General features: G+C 43.8%; 1 protein-coding gene across 1 annotated transcript in view; it reads right to left on the reverse strand.

The window, feature by feature from the left end:
• Nucleotides 1–7,588: 7,588 nt before the first annotated feature.
• xkr4 (XK related 4) overlaps nucleotides 7,589–17,255 on the reverse strand; it is a 456,237-nt gene continuing 446,570 nt past the window's right edge. Inside the window, exon 3 of the mRNA XM_072467751.1 lies at nucleotides 7,589–10,121. Within this exon, the coding sequence (XP_072323852.1) occupies nucleotides 9,193–10,121 (929 nt within the window). The 3' untranslated portion in view covers nucleotides 7,589–9,192. The remainder of the gene's footprint in view (nucleotides 10,122–17,255) is intronic.

Genomic DNA, 17,255 nt, shown 5'->3' on the forward strand with positions numbered 1-17,255 from the left:
TACCATTGGGTTGTTTCTTTCCTTGTAAGACAATGCGGGAAGCATTTTTGTTCAGAAACCAATTGAACAGCCAAAAGCAATGGTGAAAATACCCAAAAGGAAATCAGGGTAAATCAAGTCCTAGTGATTCAACAATGGCCTGAATTTTTTGGATAGTGGTGGCTTCGTGGGGAGTCAGTGGAGAGGTGTTCCCGACAGCCCTCCTGCCATTTTACACTTTAACAAGCGTTGACTGACATAAGGTGGGACTTCAGCTTCTCACTCAGGATAAAGTCCCGCCTTAGAGAGTTGCCATCAAATCAGATAGGTTGGCAGCTCCCCAGTTCCCTCCAGCAACAGTGCTGCAGTAGCCGTAAGAGGCACTGTACAGAGTTGCCTGAGACTGGGAACTGGGGAAATGGCAAGTGTCAGGAGTCCCAGAGGAGCAAGGGTAGGGAAGGTCTAGAAATCACCGGGGGGGGGGGCGGTTGAGATCTCAGGGGAAAGACCAGGGGTGGGAGGAGTTCCAGAGGTCACTGTATCTTCAGGGGAGGATGCCCCCAGTCAGACTCGATAGTCCGGATGGTCTTGTTCTGTACTGTAGGGATTACAAAAGAAAAGGGGGTTCTGAAGGAGGCGTTCCTCCTCACTACTTCCTGCCTGATATCGAACTTCCTTCACTTCCAGGTTTCCTCCCCTGAGCATTCATCTGCTTGCCAGCAGGAAACACTTAAGGGCTTTAAAAGGCGCAAGGTGGGCTTCCTACTTGAGGACCTGCCAGCGTAGAATCACTGCATGGTTTGGGCAGGTGGGAGCCCAGAGGGAATCCCTTCCATGCATTTACACCCCCCCCCACCCCCCCCCCCCCCCACCACCCCCCCCCCCCCCCCCCCCACCCACACACACACACAAACCTCCAGCTTCAAAACACTCCAAGTTGGAGTGTAAATTTCTGGCCAATGATGACAAGTTTGGGTTTTAAGTTGGAAGAGTGAGGGAAAAGGGAGGTCAGGAACTTCACACTTTTGAGCACCTGGCAAAGAATATGTTTGGATTGAATAGAGGAAAAGAAACAGTTGTGATGGAGAGAGGAAAATTAGAGATCGGAAGAGAGTGAGCAATCTCCAATCGGAAGACCAACACCCTGAAGTCCTGGAGTAACGTAGAAGTTCCAGTGAGAGACCAAGGGATTCTGTAATATGTGCTGAGATCTGGTCAGGAAGGATTTCAGAAGGACCTTCCTTATGAACTACATACACCAAGTGTGCACTTCTGCAGTTTACACTATCTGGAGGCCTCACAGACAAGTTGAGAGCTGCCATGAGTCCAACTGAGGTTTTAAGAGGCTACACACCAGAGAAAGGTGATCATTCCCAGCACAGCTTGCCATTCTGTTGGGAACAAGAGACATATTTAAGACCTTCCATAAAGCTCAACTCTGACGCAGTTTTTGTTCACCCTCCTGATTAGTCTAACTGAGTCTCCCTCTCAGCTGTTGGAGCTGTGCAACTTCACCCTGACATTCTGGTTGGTAGTTTTGATCAGCTTATATTAATGCCATTGAAATGATCCCTTTGCCAATGTTTTGGATGCAATCCCTGACTGCAGGCAAGGGTGAACAGAGGTTCTGCCTGGTATTCATGTATCAATTGAAAGACTCCAAAGGAATTTGGAGCCAAGGTACTTTTTGTACCCTGTCAAGCAATATTGGAGAGCTGGCAGAGGAGCATCCACAAATTTTTAGAAATTCCTTCATGGGGATGTGGACATTGCTGACTAGGCCAGCATTTATTGCCCATTCTAACTGCCCATGAAAAGGTGGTGGTGAGACTTTTGAACCGTTGCACCCACAGTTCTGTTCAGGATAGAGTTCCAGGATTTTGACCCAGCGACAGAGAAGGAACGGTGATATATTTCCAAGTCAGGGTGGTACGTGGCTTGGAGGGGTACTTCCAGGTAGTGATGTGACTGCTTCCCTTGTCCCTCTCGATGGCAGTGATCGTGGGCTTGGAAGCTGCAGTGTAAGGAGCCTTGGTGAGTTGCTGCAGTGCATCTTATAAATGGTACACACTGTTGCCACTGTGCATCAGTGGTGGAGAGTGAATATTTGTGGATAGGATGCCAATGAAATGGGCTGCTTTGTCCTGGATGATGTCGAGCTTCTTGAGTGTTGTTGGAACTGCACTCATCCAGGCAAACCCATCGCACTCCTGACTTGTATCTTGTAGGTTGTAAACCAGCTTTGGGAAGTCAGGAGGTGAGTTACTCACTGCAGGATTCATCGACCTGCTCTTGTAACCGCAGAATGTATATGGTTAGACCAGATAAGTTTCTGAAATGTTCAGAACAGAATTTCAGTTTATGAAATAGATATGGGAACAGTAATCAATCCACATTGAAGGAAAAATAAAGGGGGGAGATTTTCTGGCTGTTCTCGGCAGCGGGATCTTCTTGGGTTTCCTGGTGGCATGGGGGCAGATTCAATGGGAAATCATATTGACAGCGGTGGAAGCAGATAATCCCGCCGCCGTCCAACATGCCGCGCTGGACCAAGGGAAATTCCCCTCAGATTCTTGGCAAAGGTGAAGAAGCAACTTTCCCACACATTTTAATGTAACTTGTACAGTGAGAAACTGATGGGATCAGTGGGATCACCATTGTAAAATCCATCCAAAATGACTTTTCACTGAAATAAGACGCCAATTTGAAGGTTCCAGTTTCCCAATGGGTAAAATAGGCAAAACTACCTGTATAAGTTTGGCAATGGTGAAGAAATGGGAGTTCCATTTGAGGTCAGTGGTGACAGGGTACACAAATGTGTCAGAGTGGAGCAAACACAGGCAGGTGGTGGTAAACATTGACTAAGTCTGCAGGAACCATCCAGCAAGTATTCCTCAGATTTGGTGGTGGGGTCAGAATCACCAATATAAGTGTGACGAGCCAAGAATGTTACTCACCCAACATCATTGGTACTGGTGGCATTATAATTTCTAAGTACAATTAGAATAATTGTAAGTGCTGGCTAGGAAACACAAAATAGTATGTTGCTGCAGGATTTAAAGGCCTTTAATAGCTTACACATAGAATATACATACAGAACATACAGTGCAGAAGGAGGCCATTTGGCCCATCGAGTCTGCACCGATCCACTTAAGCCCTCACTTCCACCCTATCCCCGTAACCCAATAATCCCTCCTAACCTTTTTTGGCACCAAGGGCAATTTATCATGGCCAATCCACCTAACCTGCACGTCTTTGGACTGTGGGAGGAAACCGGAGCACCCAGAGAAAACCCACGCAGACACGAGGAGAACGTGCAGTCTCCGCACCGACAGTAACCCAGCAGGGAATCGAACCTGGGACCTTGGCGCTGTGAAGCCACAGTGCTAATCACTTGTGCTTCCCATTAGTATTTAAGTGTTGGAGAGATCACTTGCAGGGTATGAGCCTCCCCACCATGCCCCTTTCCCCTCATCAGCTGTGCAGATTCTGATGCTGAAGGAGGTTTGGCTGGAAAGTTCCTCCAACAAAATTATGGCTTCAAGAAGTGCAACAGGTCTTTTATGGAGATGACCAGAGCTTTCAGTGCCAATTAAACCACCCCATACATGGAATCTCAGTGTCAGCCCCACTGATGGTTGCAAATGTGGCAGAAAGGAGACAGTGTAAAGATATGCATGAGAGAGGCAGCATGAAGCGGGTCTGTTTTAAGATTTGGTCAATATTGACACATGCTTGCTACCCACTACATATGCTTCTGCCACTTCGGTAGTGCCTAGGAGAAGCAGTCGGTTAATGTTAGGAATTCAGAATTCACACACTGGGGAAGCAATGTCGCAAAAATACTAGACATTCCCACACAGCATGTTGGAAGTAAATTTATGATGATACTAAAGTTAATGTGTGCAGGATTTGTTTTTGGAGCGTCATGGAACTTGTTTTTCATTAGTTAGCTAATTGAAAACTAAATGGGCTGTTGAGCAGTGTGAGCTGTAGAGTAGAAGGGGCTGTCAATACAATGGCCAGACATGGAAGCCAAGAGGTGCCCCTTTATGAAATTCGTACCAATTTCCATTGTTGTTAGTTTTGGGTTTTCTTCTGATATCTCTTAAGCTTTCTGTTGTTCCCATTCATTTGTTTGGGTCCCTTCCTCTTATTTAGCCTCAATTATGGATGGGGAGGGCAGATAGTAGTCCGATTGTCACAAATGACATAAAGGCAGGTGGTAAGGTAGCTGGAAAAAATAATACAGGGGAAAGAAGCAATAAAATTGATTCAGAATTTTTTTTTACACAATTTCTCTGAGCTTTCCACAGATGTTCCACCACAGTTGCAAACCCAGGTTTTTGGAAATCCTACCAATTTAGCTACTGGCGCCTGAACTTAACTCCTGCCTTTTCTCTTGTGTCTTGAGACCTTGGACATGCATTTTATAGATATAAAATATGCAACTTATGACATTTGGGCAGCACGGTAGCATGGTGGTTAGCACAATTGCTTCACAGCTCCAGGGTCTCAGGTTCGATTCCCGGCTTGGGTCACTGTCTGTGCGGAGTCTGCACGTTCTCCCCGTGTGTGCGTGGGTTTTCTCCGGGTGCTCCGGTTTCCTCCCACAGTCCAAAGATGTGCAGGTTAGGTGGATTGGCCGTGCTAAATTGCCCTTAGTGTCCAAAATTGCCCTTAGTGTTGGGTGGGGTTACTGGGTTATGGGGATAGGGTGGAGGTGTGGGCTTGGGTAGGGTGCTCTTTCAAAGAGCCGGTGCAGACTCGATGGGCCGAATGGCCTCCTTCTGCACTGTAAATTCTATGATTGATCACATCATTACTGTCTCACTTGTACACACATTGATGCTTCCTTGGCCAATGGAAATGATATTTGAAAGTACGGTAGGTGCAAAATATTCCAATTGGATATTCCAACAGTGCGGTGCTAATGCCTATTCTAATCAAACAGCTACCCAATTCATCCCATTGAATTGGATGGCTCTTTTGCTTGTTAGCAGCTATGATTGAAGGTAGAATTATCTACGCCCAAATATGATGATATTTAGATGGATTTCTTGTGCTTTCAGCATTACTTGACCAGCTGACAACCCTGCTTTGCTTGGTAGCTTCTACAATAAATCAAAGATATCAGGGGAAGAGGTGAAAAGAATAAGGGGCATGATTCAGCCACCACGTTGAGGGGCGTGGAGCCGGGTGCAACGAGTAAATCCTGCAAGAGCCCCAAATCAGGCTTCGCGTCAGGCGCTGGACTAATTGTGAGTTACCCGACTCACTCCACTGGGCATGATCCAGATCAGCATATTTTAATGAGCCATTAGGCACGGTGGCACAATGGTTAGTACTGCTGCATCACAGCACCAGGGACCCGGGTTTAATCCCAGCCTTGGGTCACTGTCTGTGTGGACGTTGCACGCATGTCTGTGTGGGTTTCCTCCGGGTGCTCTGGTTTCCTCCCACAGTTCAAAGAAGTGCAGGTTAGGTGGAGTGGCCATACTAAATTGCCCATTACTGTCCAAGGACATGTAGGTTAGGTGGGATTACAGGGATAGGGTGGGGGAGTGGACCTACATGGAGCGTTCCTTCAGAAGGCCGATGCAGACTCAATGGGCCTCCTTCTGCACTATAGGAGTTCTATGATTTAAATACCTGGATGCTGCTTTCACTTGGCACACGGGATTCAATGGTTGTGCCTGTGAGACTTCAACCCAGGCTCCGTTTGCACTGGTTTCCACAAACATGGACCAGGTGTGATGGCACCTCAGGGGGGGGGGGGGGGGTCACAGGCCTTTAGAGATCCCAGGTGATCAGGGACAAGGCAGGGTAGTACCCTGGCACTCCCCTGGTACCTGGGGACCTTGGCACTTCCAGGGTGCCAGGCTGGAATGCCAAGGTGCCAGGCTGACACTGCTAGGGGTCTGGCCTGGGGGAGGGTTCCAGGGATCACGAGAAGGTTGGGGATGAAGGGAGGTCCAGAAAGAGGGGAGTGCAGAAATCGGGGCTGTCGGTCAAAATGGTGCCCCGATTTGCGGAGAGACGTTCCTGCTTGCGAGCTCACCTCGCCTGTGCTGAAAATCAAGTAAAGCGTGTCCTCCGCAGGGAGAAACTCCCCCAGGCCCAAAAATCCGGCAAAGTGCCGGTGAATAGCGGAGTGAATCTCACTGTTGCAGCCGCTGGGAAACACCCAGCCTAATGCGCCTGAAAGCGGACTTAATTTCATGTCCACTGAATCGTGCCCAAAGTATCCATTGATAATGGAAAAGAGCATAGTGTATTAATTCAGCCTCTGCATCAAGAGAACTTGAGGTAGCAAAAAACGAAGGTGTGTCATCTGAAGGATGTTAGGGAACATTGCGGAAAATTATTGGCAAAAGTGTGGTCAGGGCTGGATAGTGACAGAGGACGACCCAGGAACCAAGACATGGCCCTCAATTAATGAAGAAAGAACCACAAATAAGCTATTAGCAAAGCACTTACAGAGCTTGTTGAGTGGAAATCTGCAAATTATGAACCAGTTTTGGTGTGATTCCACATGACAGTAGCTTTTTCAGAAGATGTCAGTCTTAATGAATATTGAAAGCAATGATGGATGTTTCACTGCAGTGATCAAGACCTAATTTTCCAGAAGTGCGGAACTGCTATCATTGGGAAAAATGATGATTGAATGGGAATATTTGCTGGGCTGTGGGGAAGAGCAGGGGAGAGACAATTAAAACGTTTACAGCCGCCATAGGTACAATGACCTCCTTCTGATTCTACCCTTTTTCTCTTGTCTATTTATTTAATTTTCTTTTCAAAGCATCTAAGTTACTTGCGTCAGCCATTTCCTGACCCAGCAAGTTGCCTTTTGAAAGTTGCGAAAGGATCAGAGTTTTGGCAATCATCAGAATGTTTATAAAAATGCTTAGCTGTAAAAGTTCAATATAGCTAATAATTTAAATGACAGGTTTTTCTTCCAGCTATGATGACCCGAACAGGGAAGAGTGATGGCCTGAGTTAAACTTTGTTGGTCTTTTACTAGTATTTGGCATTCATGTAAAACGTTCCCCCCTTAAGACATGACTTTGATGCAAAATTCCTCGGGGGAGTTGGTTAATTAAGTCAGAGATTGAGGCCACAGTCCAGTGAAATAACTTTTGTTGTCACAATCTAAGGCCATCTTAAACAGAACATCAGTGTGTATTTACAAGTGAATGTAAACCTTCCCCAGTGACATAACAGAATGCTTCTAAATTACTTTCTATGTAAATTAAAATCAAACAAACATTTAGTTGCTAATTCATAACTTTATGTATTATTTATATATGCATTTATGGACAAAGAATAAATGCCATATGATTTTTACTGCAATTTATATCATTGTGTAAAGATTGCTAAACTACTCAAATTAGTCAAAATGTCAGATAAATATTTAATTGATGAAAATATCAAAACATCAAATGGCGCAATATGAACCAATTTATTCCCCTAACCTAAAATCTCTGCTCTGGAAATCATACTCCATGGATTTCTGATAATTGTCAATCTGCCTTTAGTAAGCTGTGTATTTGAAATATTGGCCAACATTTCAGCTTCAACACTTCAACAGAGATCGAGAAATACAGGATTGACAATAACCTATTTGGCATCGAGCTCATTTAATATCTGCACATTAGGTTATCCATGGCTGACATACTGTACAACTGAAACATTGATACAAATTATGGAAAATGGGAGGAATTGTATCTTACACTGAATTAATAGATGTAAAACATCTTTAACATGTAAAATATACATTGTAACAGGTTAATCAAAAAAGCAAAATCCCGAAACAAGTTTTTTTTCCCTTTAAAAAAAGTCTTATTCTTAATAACAACAGAAATATTCTTTTTTGAAAAGACAAAGCAACTTCTCTAAAACTATTCTTTGCATATTTCCTTTGAATTTAGATTCTTCGGAAAAGCACTTGTATCGGTCAACTATTAACAAAAACTTAAGTATAGTACAATAAGTAAAAACAGCTTCCACTGACAAGTAGGATCAACCTTGTCCAATGCAATGCATTTCAAAACTTTTCCCTACCACAGTGGCATCCAATTGTTCATCATTGAATTATATAATTATATTGCCACAGAATGCAATGCATTTGTACATGCAAAGTAGGAATAATTTTGCATTTGTTTCCTGCAACAGTCTGCAAAAAGTTAGAAAATTAGGCTTACTGGATCCCTCACTATCCTGTCCATAGAGTGCACACTCTGAATGCATGACTACAGGGTGGAATTGTAGCCGAAACAGAACTTAGAATACTGAGGGAGGTATTATAGTCAGTTAGTAAAACTGGCTTCAACAAGAGCTCTGTCCAATAGCTGACAATCTGTTTGGCAGTTGCGTTTATTTTCTATGTCGGTAAGTATCACCCACTGTACTAATAATGTGTGCCTGAATTTGCAGAGGTTGAAACTAAATTAGATTTTGACTGTCTTAGTAAATTCACAACCTTTCCTTGGCTTCCATACAACCCTATTTAATATCAAAAATCCAGAGTAATACACTTCATCAAATTACTCAACAGCCACAGAATGCACATTTGTGTTTTGGTGCAGATACCTTAAGCTTTATACATCTACATTGGTGCAGACACCTTAAGCTTTGTACATCTACATAGATAATTTTATTTCCGTTCTCACCATGATACACTCCAGAATGGAAAGCTGCCAAGATTGTTTTCAACATCTGCATAAAATTTAGTTCACAATATCACGTTTATCAATTTAAAAAGTTACCTTCTACTATAATTCACAATATATATATAAAAAAACAAAATCACATTTTAACTCTTGATTACATAAATCAGAGACACATTTTGTAAATGGTGTTCATTTTAGATACTAGAAAATGTGCATATTCATACTGCCAGTAAATAATGCATTTGAATTCTTGACAGCCCAATAATGTTGGCAGATGAATTAGCACCATATTATTAAAGTTATAAGAAAATGATAATCATTTGTCTGCCTCACCAAGTTCATAAACATTGATGCTCAGGATGACACATACATTAAAGTAATGTGTGCATCAAAATCATAAACTGATTTATAAAGAATATGTTTACAATCTCACTGGAGGCAGCAGACAGTGGAAATATTCCACCCATTGCTATTACCACAACCCTACTTGCAACCTCTGGTTTGGCAACTGGTTTTATCGACAGAACAACTGGTTAACTTATCACAGAGTTGTTTCATACTCCAGACGTTCTTCAATGAGGGCTTCATCCTTGTATTGGAGTTGGGGTGGTGAGGAAGCACATTCAAAAGCAAGGATTGCCTTTCGTAGACTTCTGTCCAAAACATGTCTGTCCCATGCTGGATACTTGTTTCTTAAAAGGTCAATTTTAATCACAGTTTCTTCTATCCGTGGAGTGCGAGAAGATGGTGTGGACGGTGCAGTAGGTCTGACCTGAAAAACAGGCATGCAACCATCCCTTTCTGTGAATTTCTGTTCCCTGCTTTGGGACACAGCCCTCAAAGCATTTGCTGCTGCCTCTGCAGGCAAATTGAAAGTGGCCACAGGCTCTTTGCAAGCACAGCTTGGTGACTGACCAAACCTTGGTCCATTTGGATGAAAAAAGGTGTAGTACATCAACATAAAAACGATTCCAGTCAAGAAACTACTAAACACAACACAAAGCGCCGGTATGGCGAACGCATCTGTTATTTGAGGTGCTCGGTACAAGTACCACAGTGCACTCAAGGCAGTGTTTTCCAAAAGGATTACAAAGTAGTAGATGAATAGCCGACACCGAGTTCTTCCTTCTTTGACATTGAACCAACTGAAAATGTAGATTATTCCCACAACCATATCAAATACAATCTCCTCCCACTTGGTAATGCAGAACTCTGTTTCACAATGAACAATCCAGAAAGTCATAATGCACCAATGTAAGACGATGAAGATCCCAAAATAGAGCTGGAAAACTGATGCAAACAAGGCAAAAGTGATGACTCTTGCTGCGATTGTGAAGAAATGCCAACAGAACTGAATTATAACAGCCATGTAGCTGATGGGCTTTTTATCATTTCTAGAATCACGAAGTGCCTTTTGGTACGAAGCCAGAGCCCAGGCCAGGGATACAAGGGATGCTGCAGCTGTAAGGCCTGTAAAAAGATAAAAGTACACAAATAGTAAGTGAGTTTAGATCATCAATGTCAGACCAGAACCATTGAACAGTATTCCTGTAAAGTAAGATGTGACAAATTCAAGTTGAAACCTTTCCTGAAAGATCTTTCCAAAATGTACCTCATCAATTCCATAACATCAATTTAGAAAATAATTCCTCTCATATATATGTTTATTCAAATACATTTCACAAAACGTGATTTGTCTTAAATTCATGCTAACCTGTATTATATTGCTGATGTCCATCGGCGTTGCAAAACTGGATGAAAATATTTGTGCCCTGATTTTAAACACGAGAGTGTACATGGCCACAAAGGAGACTGCAAACAGTCTGGAGGCGTGGGTGTTCCCCACCCGATTTTAACTGATTCCATAAACCTCCATGCTGATCTGCTAAAACCTGGCAGGCAAATGTGGGAATTTAAAAAAAAATTATTTCATGGGATGTGGGCGTTGGAGGCTAGGTCAGCATTTATTGCTCATCCCTGCAGATGAAGCTGCAGTCCAGGAGATGGAGAATTTGAGAAAGCAATTCCAGCAGAAAGATCATGAGATAAGATGGTTTAGAGAGGCAGGTTCAGACTTTAGGGTTAGGAACTGAGCACTCAGCTACAATATCACAACAGCAGAGAATATCCAGTTTGCATGCAGGAGCTGCCTTGGTTGAGGCAAGTGCTCACAGAAAGTAACAAGAGAAATGAGAGTGGATCTGTGTGATGCCAGGGAACCTTTAAGGGAAGCAGTTAAGCAGCCTCACAGAGAAGCTGATTACTCCCGTTGTGAGGAATTGGGAAAACAGGAGCCATTAGCAGTGGCAGATACAAGAAGCAAGTTCCCTTTTCAACGAGATGACGCGCCAGCGGTCTGTGTGCCTGAACAAAACATAAGAAAGTCTGTTTCTCTAAATCCCACCTAGTCCCAAGTAAGGTTAAGATAATTAGGAGAAAGTAAGAAATTAAGTTCATAGTCCACAGTATAGTTCAGATGCTGCGTGAAAAGGCAACACAAAGGAAGAAATAACTTGTGAAGATCTGTGCATTTTGATGATGAATAAATAATTTTCCTGTCTGAATGTGATTGCTTGTTTAAGTGCTGTTTTGGGTCAACGAATTAATAGCTTGTTAGCCCCCTGCCTTGTATGTTTTTTGGAAGCTTCTTTTCCTTGCTTGATTAATGTGTGTATTTCATATTTCTAGGAAATATGAAAGTACGAATGTGACTGTTGAGTGTGCCTAAAGTTTTAGTTAGGGATTGTGAGTTTGCAGTGTTCTGTCTTTCAGCGTCTATAACTGCGAGAGAATGCTGAGGATTAACTGTTTAAAATTTACAGCTGTGAGAATCTTTTGTTTTACATGAATGTTCATAGGTTTGTTTTATTATTGGTTTGGGCTGTATATGTTAAGGTTTTATTAAGTTAACCTTGTCTTGAATTTTAATTACTGGCATTTAAGAAGTTTAGTGTAAACACCACAAGAGCGCTGACCTACTTCATTTTGGTTATTGTTTTAAAGCAGGTGCTATGTTTCTCGGGTTGCATGTGGATAATGTTTGTGCTTCCAGCTTTAATGTTTTTCTGTCGGACATTGTGATTTTGTGACTGTAGGTTCAGTGAATTAAGTCAAAAAACTGACAAAAGAAAAGTGTAATTAATAACGTTTCTTTTCCAGGTTATGGCCAGAATCATAATTACAGAATCTTTTTGACAAACATGTGGAAATTTTAACTTGAATACAAATTCACGCATGTGAGAATGAGATAGCTTTAATTCGATAATGTCTTCCGCAAGGAACTGGCCTGATTTAAGAACATTATAGCCAAGATATCTGTCAATCCGTATTGGATGCCAAAGTTCTTCAGAGCCAGACCAGTGCCAAATGAATGGCATCAGAAGGTTGAAGCAGAGCTAAAGAGATTAGAAGAGCTGGGTATAATCAAGTCAGTATAATCAAGCCAGTGGACAGTGCCGATAGTCCACGTCCTTAAACCTGATAGTTCAATAAGGATTTGTGGGGACTATAAACTGACCATAAATCAGGTTGCCCAGGTCAATCGGTATCCAAGTCCCTAAATCGAGGACCTCTATGCCATGCTTACCTTACATATTCATAATTGGACTTCACTCATGTCTACCTGCAACTAGAGCTGCATGAGAAATCTCAGACGTTTGCTACAATCAATACCCACAAAGGCTTCTTCCATAAACCATTCTGCCATTCAACATTGCTTCAGGCTACGCTACGTTCCAGCGCAAGGTTTTTCAAACTCAGGGTCGCGACCTGTGGTGGGTCGCGGGTGGGTGGCAGGAGGGTCATGGAGCGATCGATTGTGGTGTTCCCGATCACGGGAAGAAGTCCCCAACGGCCATGACCGGCTTTTAAGAATGGCGGCTGCAGGCAGTCCCCGATTGGTTGTGGCGTTTGAGGGGGCAGGGCGGCGCAAGGCTGGGCTGTGCGCTGGTCATCACGCACGCGCGGGAGAGTGCCTTGTACCAACCTTCACTCTTGGGAATGATCAGGTCGCCTACGGACTAGGGTGCATGTTGCCATCTTAATAGTTAGTCTCTGTATTTGTTGTTATCAGAGACTAAATGTTCCTTGGATGCTCCAAGCATCATAGATGGCATTGTTGACCAATAGGTGGGGTGGCACGGTAGCATAGTGGTTAGCACTGTTGCTTCATAGCGCTAGGGACCCGGGTTCGATTCCCGGCTTAGGCCACTGTCTGTGTGGAGTCTGCATGTTTTCCCCATGTCTGAGTGGGTTCCTCCGGGTGCTCAGGTTTCCTCCCACAGTCCAAAGATGTGCAGGTTAGGTGGATTGGTCACATTAAATTTCCCCGTAGTGTCCAAACATTAGGTGGGGTTGCTGGGTTACGGGGATAGGGTGGAGGTGTGGGCTTAGGTAGGGAGCTCTTTCAGGGGCCGGTGTAGACTCGATAGGCCGAATGGCCTCCTTCTGCAGTGTAAAAATGTTATGCCTCGGTATTCACTACTACTGACACTTCCCTCCCAGAAAATACAAAGCTGGGAACATTGACCAAGGTTTTGCAAATTAAGGCTGCACAGTGGTTAGCACTGCTGCCTCACTGCGCCAGGGATCCGGGTTCGATTCCAGCCTGGGGTGACTGTGCGGAGTCTGCATGTTCTCCCCGCATCTGCGTGGGTTTCCTCCGGGTGCTCCGGTTTTCTCCCACACTCCAAAAATGTGCAGGTTAGCTCGATTGGCGCCGCTTAATTGTCTCTTAGTGTCCAGGGATGTGCATGTTAGGTTACCGAGTTACGGGGATAGGGTGGGTGGACTGGAGATTGGACCTGGGAAGAGTGCTCTTTCGAAGGGTCAGTGCAAAATCAATGGGCTGAATGGCCTCCTTCTGCATTGTAAGGATTAGTGGGGATTCTATGGATTCTATGAAACGATAGTTCCATGCCTCCATTAGGTCAATCGGACTTCGGCAAAGCCATAAGAGAATGATAGGGTATCAGATTTGAAGCAGGGTCACCAGGATTTCTAGTGAGCAGAAGACCTTGGGGATGGCCCACCTGGCCAGGTAAGGCCCGACCATGGGTCCAAAAGGAGTGACTGAAGTAGGGTAATTGAAATGACTCAATAATGAAACTCATATTAAGATGTACATTTACAGCTTTCAAAATACCTGAATGTAATTTTAATATTAGCACTTTTAAAGTCAGCTTTGGGAGCCTTTCAGGCATGATGGGAAAGCTAGCCAAAACAAGGCATTAAGGAGATAGTAAAACAGCCATGGGGTGATCCCTGCTGTGAGTCAGAAAGGCCACACTACGGAGTTAAGAGGTCACCTGCATACATTCTGTAACTGATTTATTGATGTGTGTGAGACCTCCAGTTTATCTATAACCAAAAGATCTAAATATGTTACACAGCCTTGGAACCAGTCAGACGTTTTGTAGAAGCAGGGCTATGTCTCACAGATATGCTTCTGAATAAAGTCTCAGTTACTGCAACTTACAGATTTGAGTGGTTTCAATTATCTTTCACCACAACCAACATGGAGCGCCCAAGGCGGCCTAGTGATGCTGGGTGGAACACTCCCACTACTCTAGCACACAATGAAGTCTAAAATTAAATGTAACCACTCAGCTACCTTGGATAGACATCTTCTGACTCATAATCATGGCAGGTTTGACCTTTTGGAAAATCTGGCGCTGCTCCCTGCCTCCAACTAATTTAACGATTGGAGCCCATTGATTAATGGAGCTCGATCTGCATGCTTTAAGATAGACCCCTGTTCTTTCCTCTGGGTGTCATGCTTGCCTGCTCAAAAGAACAGATTAGCATCAGACCAAGATAGGAAGGCAACAGGAATAAAGGAGGTAAGTAACGTCCCTCATTTTAAATACCTCCTCCACCAACTGGGATTCTGCCATGTCCTGGGAGAAGGGGCGTTCTATTGAAACAATTCCAGAAGGCAGGTGTACAGATGATCAATTCTGAATTCCATGTTTTTTTCTCAGAAGTGTGTTCCTGCTTTACATTAACTGTCTAAATTTATACATCCCCGTCTGCTTTGGCATGATATTCACAAATATCAACTCTTGTAAACTGGAAAATGGATGTGCCCTTTCAAGATTACAGTTAAGATGCTCTGATTATTTATTTATTTTTCAAAAAAATGTTTTTATTCTCCTTTTTCACATTTTCTCCCAAATTTACACCCACCAACAATAAACAATAAGCAGTAACGAATACAATGTCAATCCCCATTTCAACAACAATCCCGTCCTCCCACCAAACCCCCAAACAGCAGCCCACATGTTAATATAAACAAATAACAAAGGAATCACCCATAGTCACCATTAATACATACAGTCCTCCTCCCCCCCAACCCTCCCAACACCCCCCCCCCCCCGCCCCCCCGCAATGTTCACACACATCATCTACCCCCTCAAAGAGCTGGCTCATCCTCGCCCTTGTGAGGTGTGCTCTATATACCACCTTCAGCTGTTTCAGTCCGCGCCTCACGTACGAGGTGGAGGCGTTCACTCTCCGGAGCACCTCACACCAGAACCACTCCTCCATACCCTCTCCCAACTCTTCCTCCCACTTTGCTTTGATCCCTTCTCCTCTTCAAAAGTAGCCCCGTAAACCGCCGACACTACCCCCTTCTCCAGGAGTCCCCTGTCGTCAGCACCTCCTCCAGCAATGAGGAGACCGGCTCCACCGGGAAGCTCTGTATCTCCTTCCTGGCATAATCTCGAACCTGCATGTATCTAAACATTTCCCCCTACTCCAGCCTATACTGCGCTCCCAGCTCCTTCAATCCTGCAAACCGACCCCCAAGAAACAAATCTTTTAGTGTCTTAATTCCCTTCTCCTCCCATTTCTGAAAATTTCCATCCCACTTCCCTGGCTCAAATCTGTGGTTACCCCGAATCGGCATTTCCCTTGTCCCTGCCCCGAACCCGAAGTGTTGGCGAAACTGCCTCCAAATTCTCAATGAAGCTATTATTACCGGACTCCCTGAGTATTTCCCTGGGGCTATTGGGAGCGGCGCTGTTGCTAGCACCTTCAATCCCGACCCCCTACACAAACTCTCCACCATTTTGACCCACTGGGAATCAACCCCTCTGACCCAGCTCCGCGCTTTCTCCACATTTGCCGCCCAGTAATAATACATTGGGTTCAGAAGATCCAAACCCCTTGCCTACCTTCCCTTCTGCAGCAGCACCGTTCTAACTCTGGCCACCTTCCCTCCCCATATGAACAAGATGCTCTGATTATTTTTGATTTACCATAATACTGTGACCTATTATTATATTTGTTCATGGGACATGGGCGACGCAGGCTGTGGCAGAATTTATTGCCCATTCCTAGTTGCCCTTGAGGGGGCAGTTAAGAGTCAACTACATTGCTGTGGGCCTGGAGTCACATGTAGGCCAGACCAGGTAAGGACGGCATTAGTGAACCAAATGAATTTTTGCGACAATAGACGATGGTTTCATGGTCATCAGTAGACGTTTTTAATTCCAGATTTTTATTGAATTCAAATTTCACCATCTGCAGTGGGGGGATTTGAACCTGGGTCCCCAGAGCATTACTCTGGGCCTCTGGTTTACTAGTCCAGTGACAATACCATGACACCACTGCCTCCCCATATTATATGATTGGTTAATACAGTTGTATCAGATTCTCGTGTATACTATTCTTATAAAGTTATTGATTGCTTTCATAGAAAGAGCACATTTGGGAATTTGAAGCAAACATGTCAATCAGTATTTTTAAAAGAAAATTCCAATTGAGGGGCAACTTAGTGTGACCAATCCATTTACCCTGCACATCTTTGGGTTGTGGGGGTGAGACCTCCACAGACACGGGGAGAATGTTCAAACTCCGCACGGCGTGACACAAGTCCTCAGTGCTGTCAGGCAGGAGTGCTAACCACTGCGCCAGTGTGCCATCTTGTCAATCAGTATTTTAAAAATAGTACAAAGATTAATTTTGAATTAATAGTTTTCAAACTAGTCAATCATTGTGATGACATTATTATTGTAATTGACTTCTCAGACGGCATTACTTGTACCTCATAATATGCGATAATTTCACCTCTCAAATAGCTTCTATTTGGAGATAGACTAAGTTCTAAAAAATTGGACCACCTTACTCCTTGTTCGTGAACACACCCAGATCTGAGTATTTAAAGACAACACTTCCTATTCATTACCCCGCTTATTGGTTTTGTTCAGAGTTTAACCAGGAAGAGCTGAACCAAGGCTACTGTTCTGAGGGTACAAGTGGACGTTGAAAATCTCATGGTGCTATTTCACGAAGAGTCGTGGGTCTTCCTCTCCCTAACATTTTGGCTGAAAAAATAAAGTAGCCATTCACCTTGTTGCTAATGCTGAATGACAGTTGTGTTTCCCTTCATGAATAATGAATTCTACGACAAAAATAATTAAGTCGTGAAACACTTTGAAACAATCAATATAAATGCAAGTTTAATAAAGGTGCAAGAACTTTGCTAAGTGCAAACATCTGTTTGGATAACCCCTTTTCTGTGTGACCATAACCATCTTTAAAGATAGCCCAGAAAGTGAAGAAGATATTGTGGTAGAGTTGGGAGGGTGTGGGTGGAATTTT

This window comes from Scyliorhinus torazame, chromosome 11 (genome assembly GCF_047496885.1).
Source record: "Scyliorhinus torazame isolate Kashiwa2021f chromosome 11, sScyTor2.1, whole genome shotgun sequence".
Lineage (NCBI taxonomy): Eukaryota > Metazoa > Chordata > Chondrichthyes > Carcharhiniformes > Scyliorhinidae > Scyliorhinus > Scyliorhinus torazame.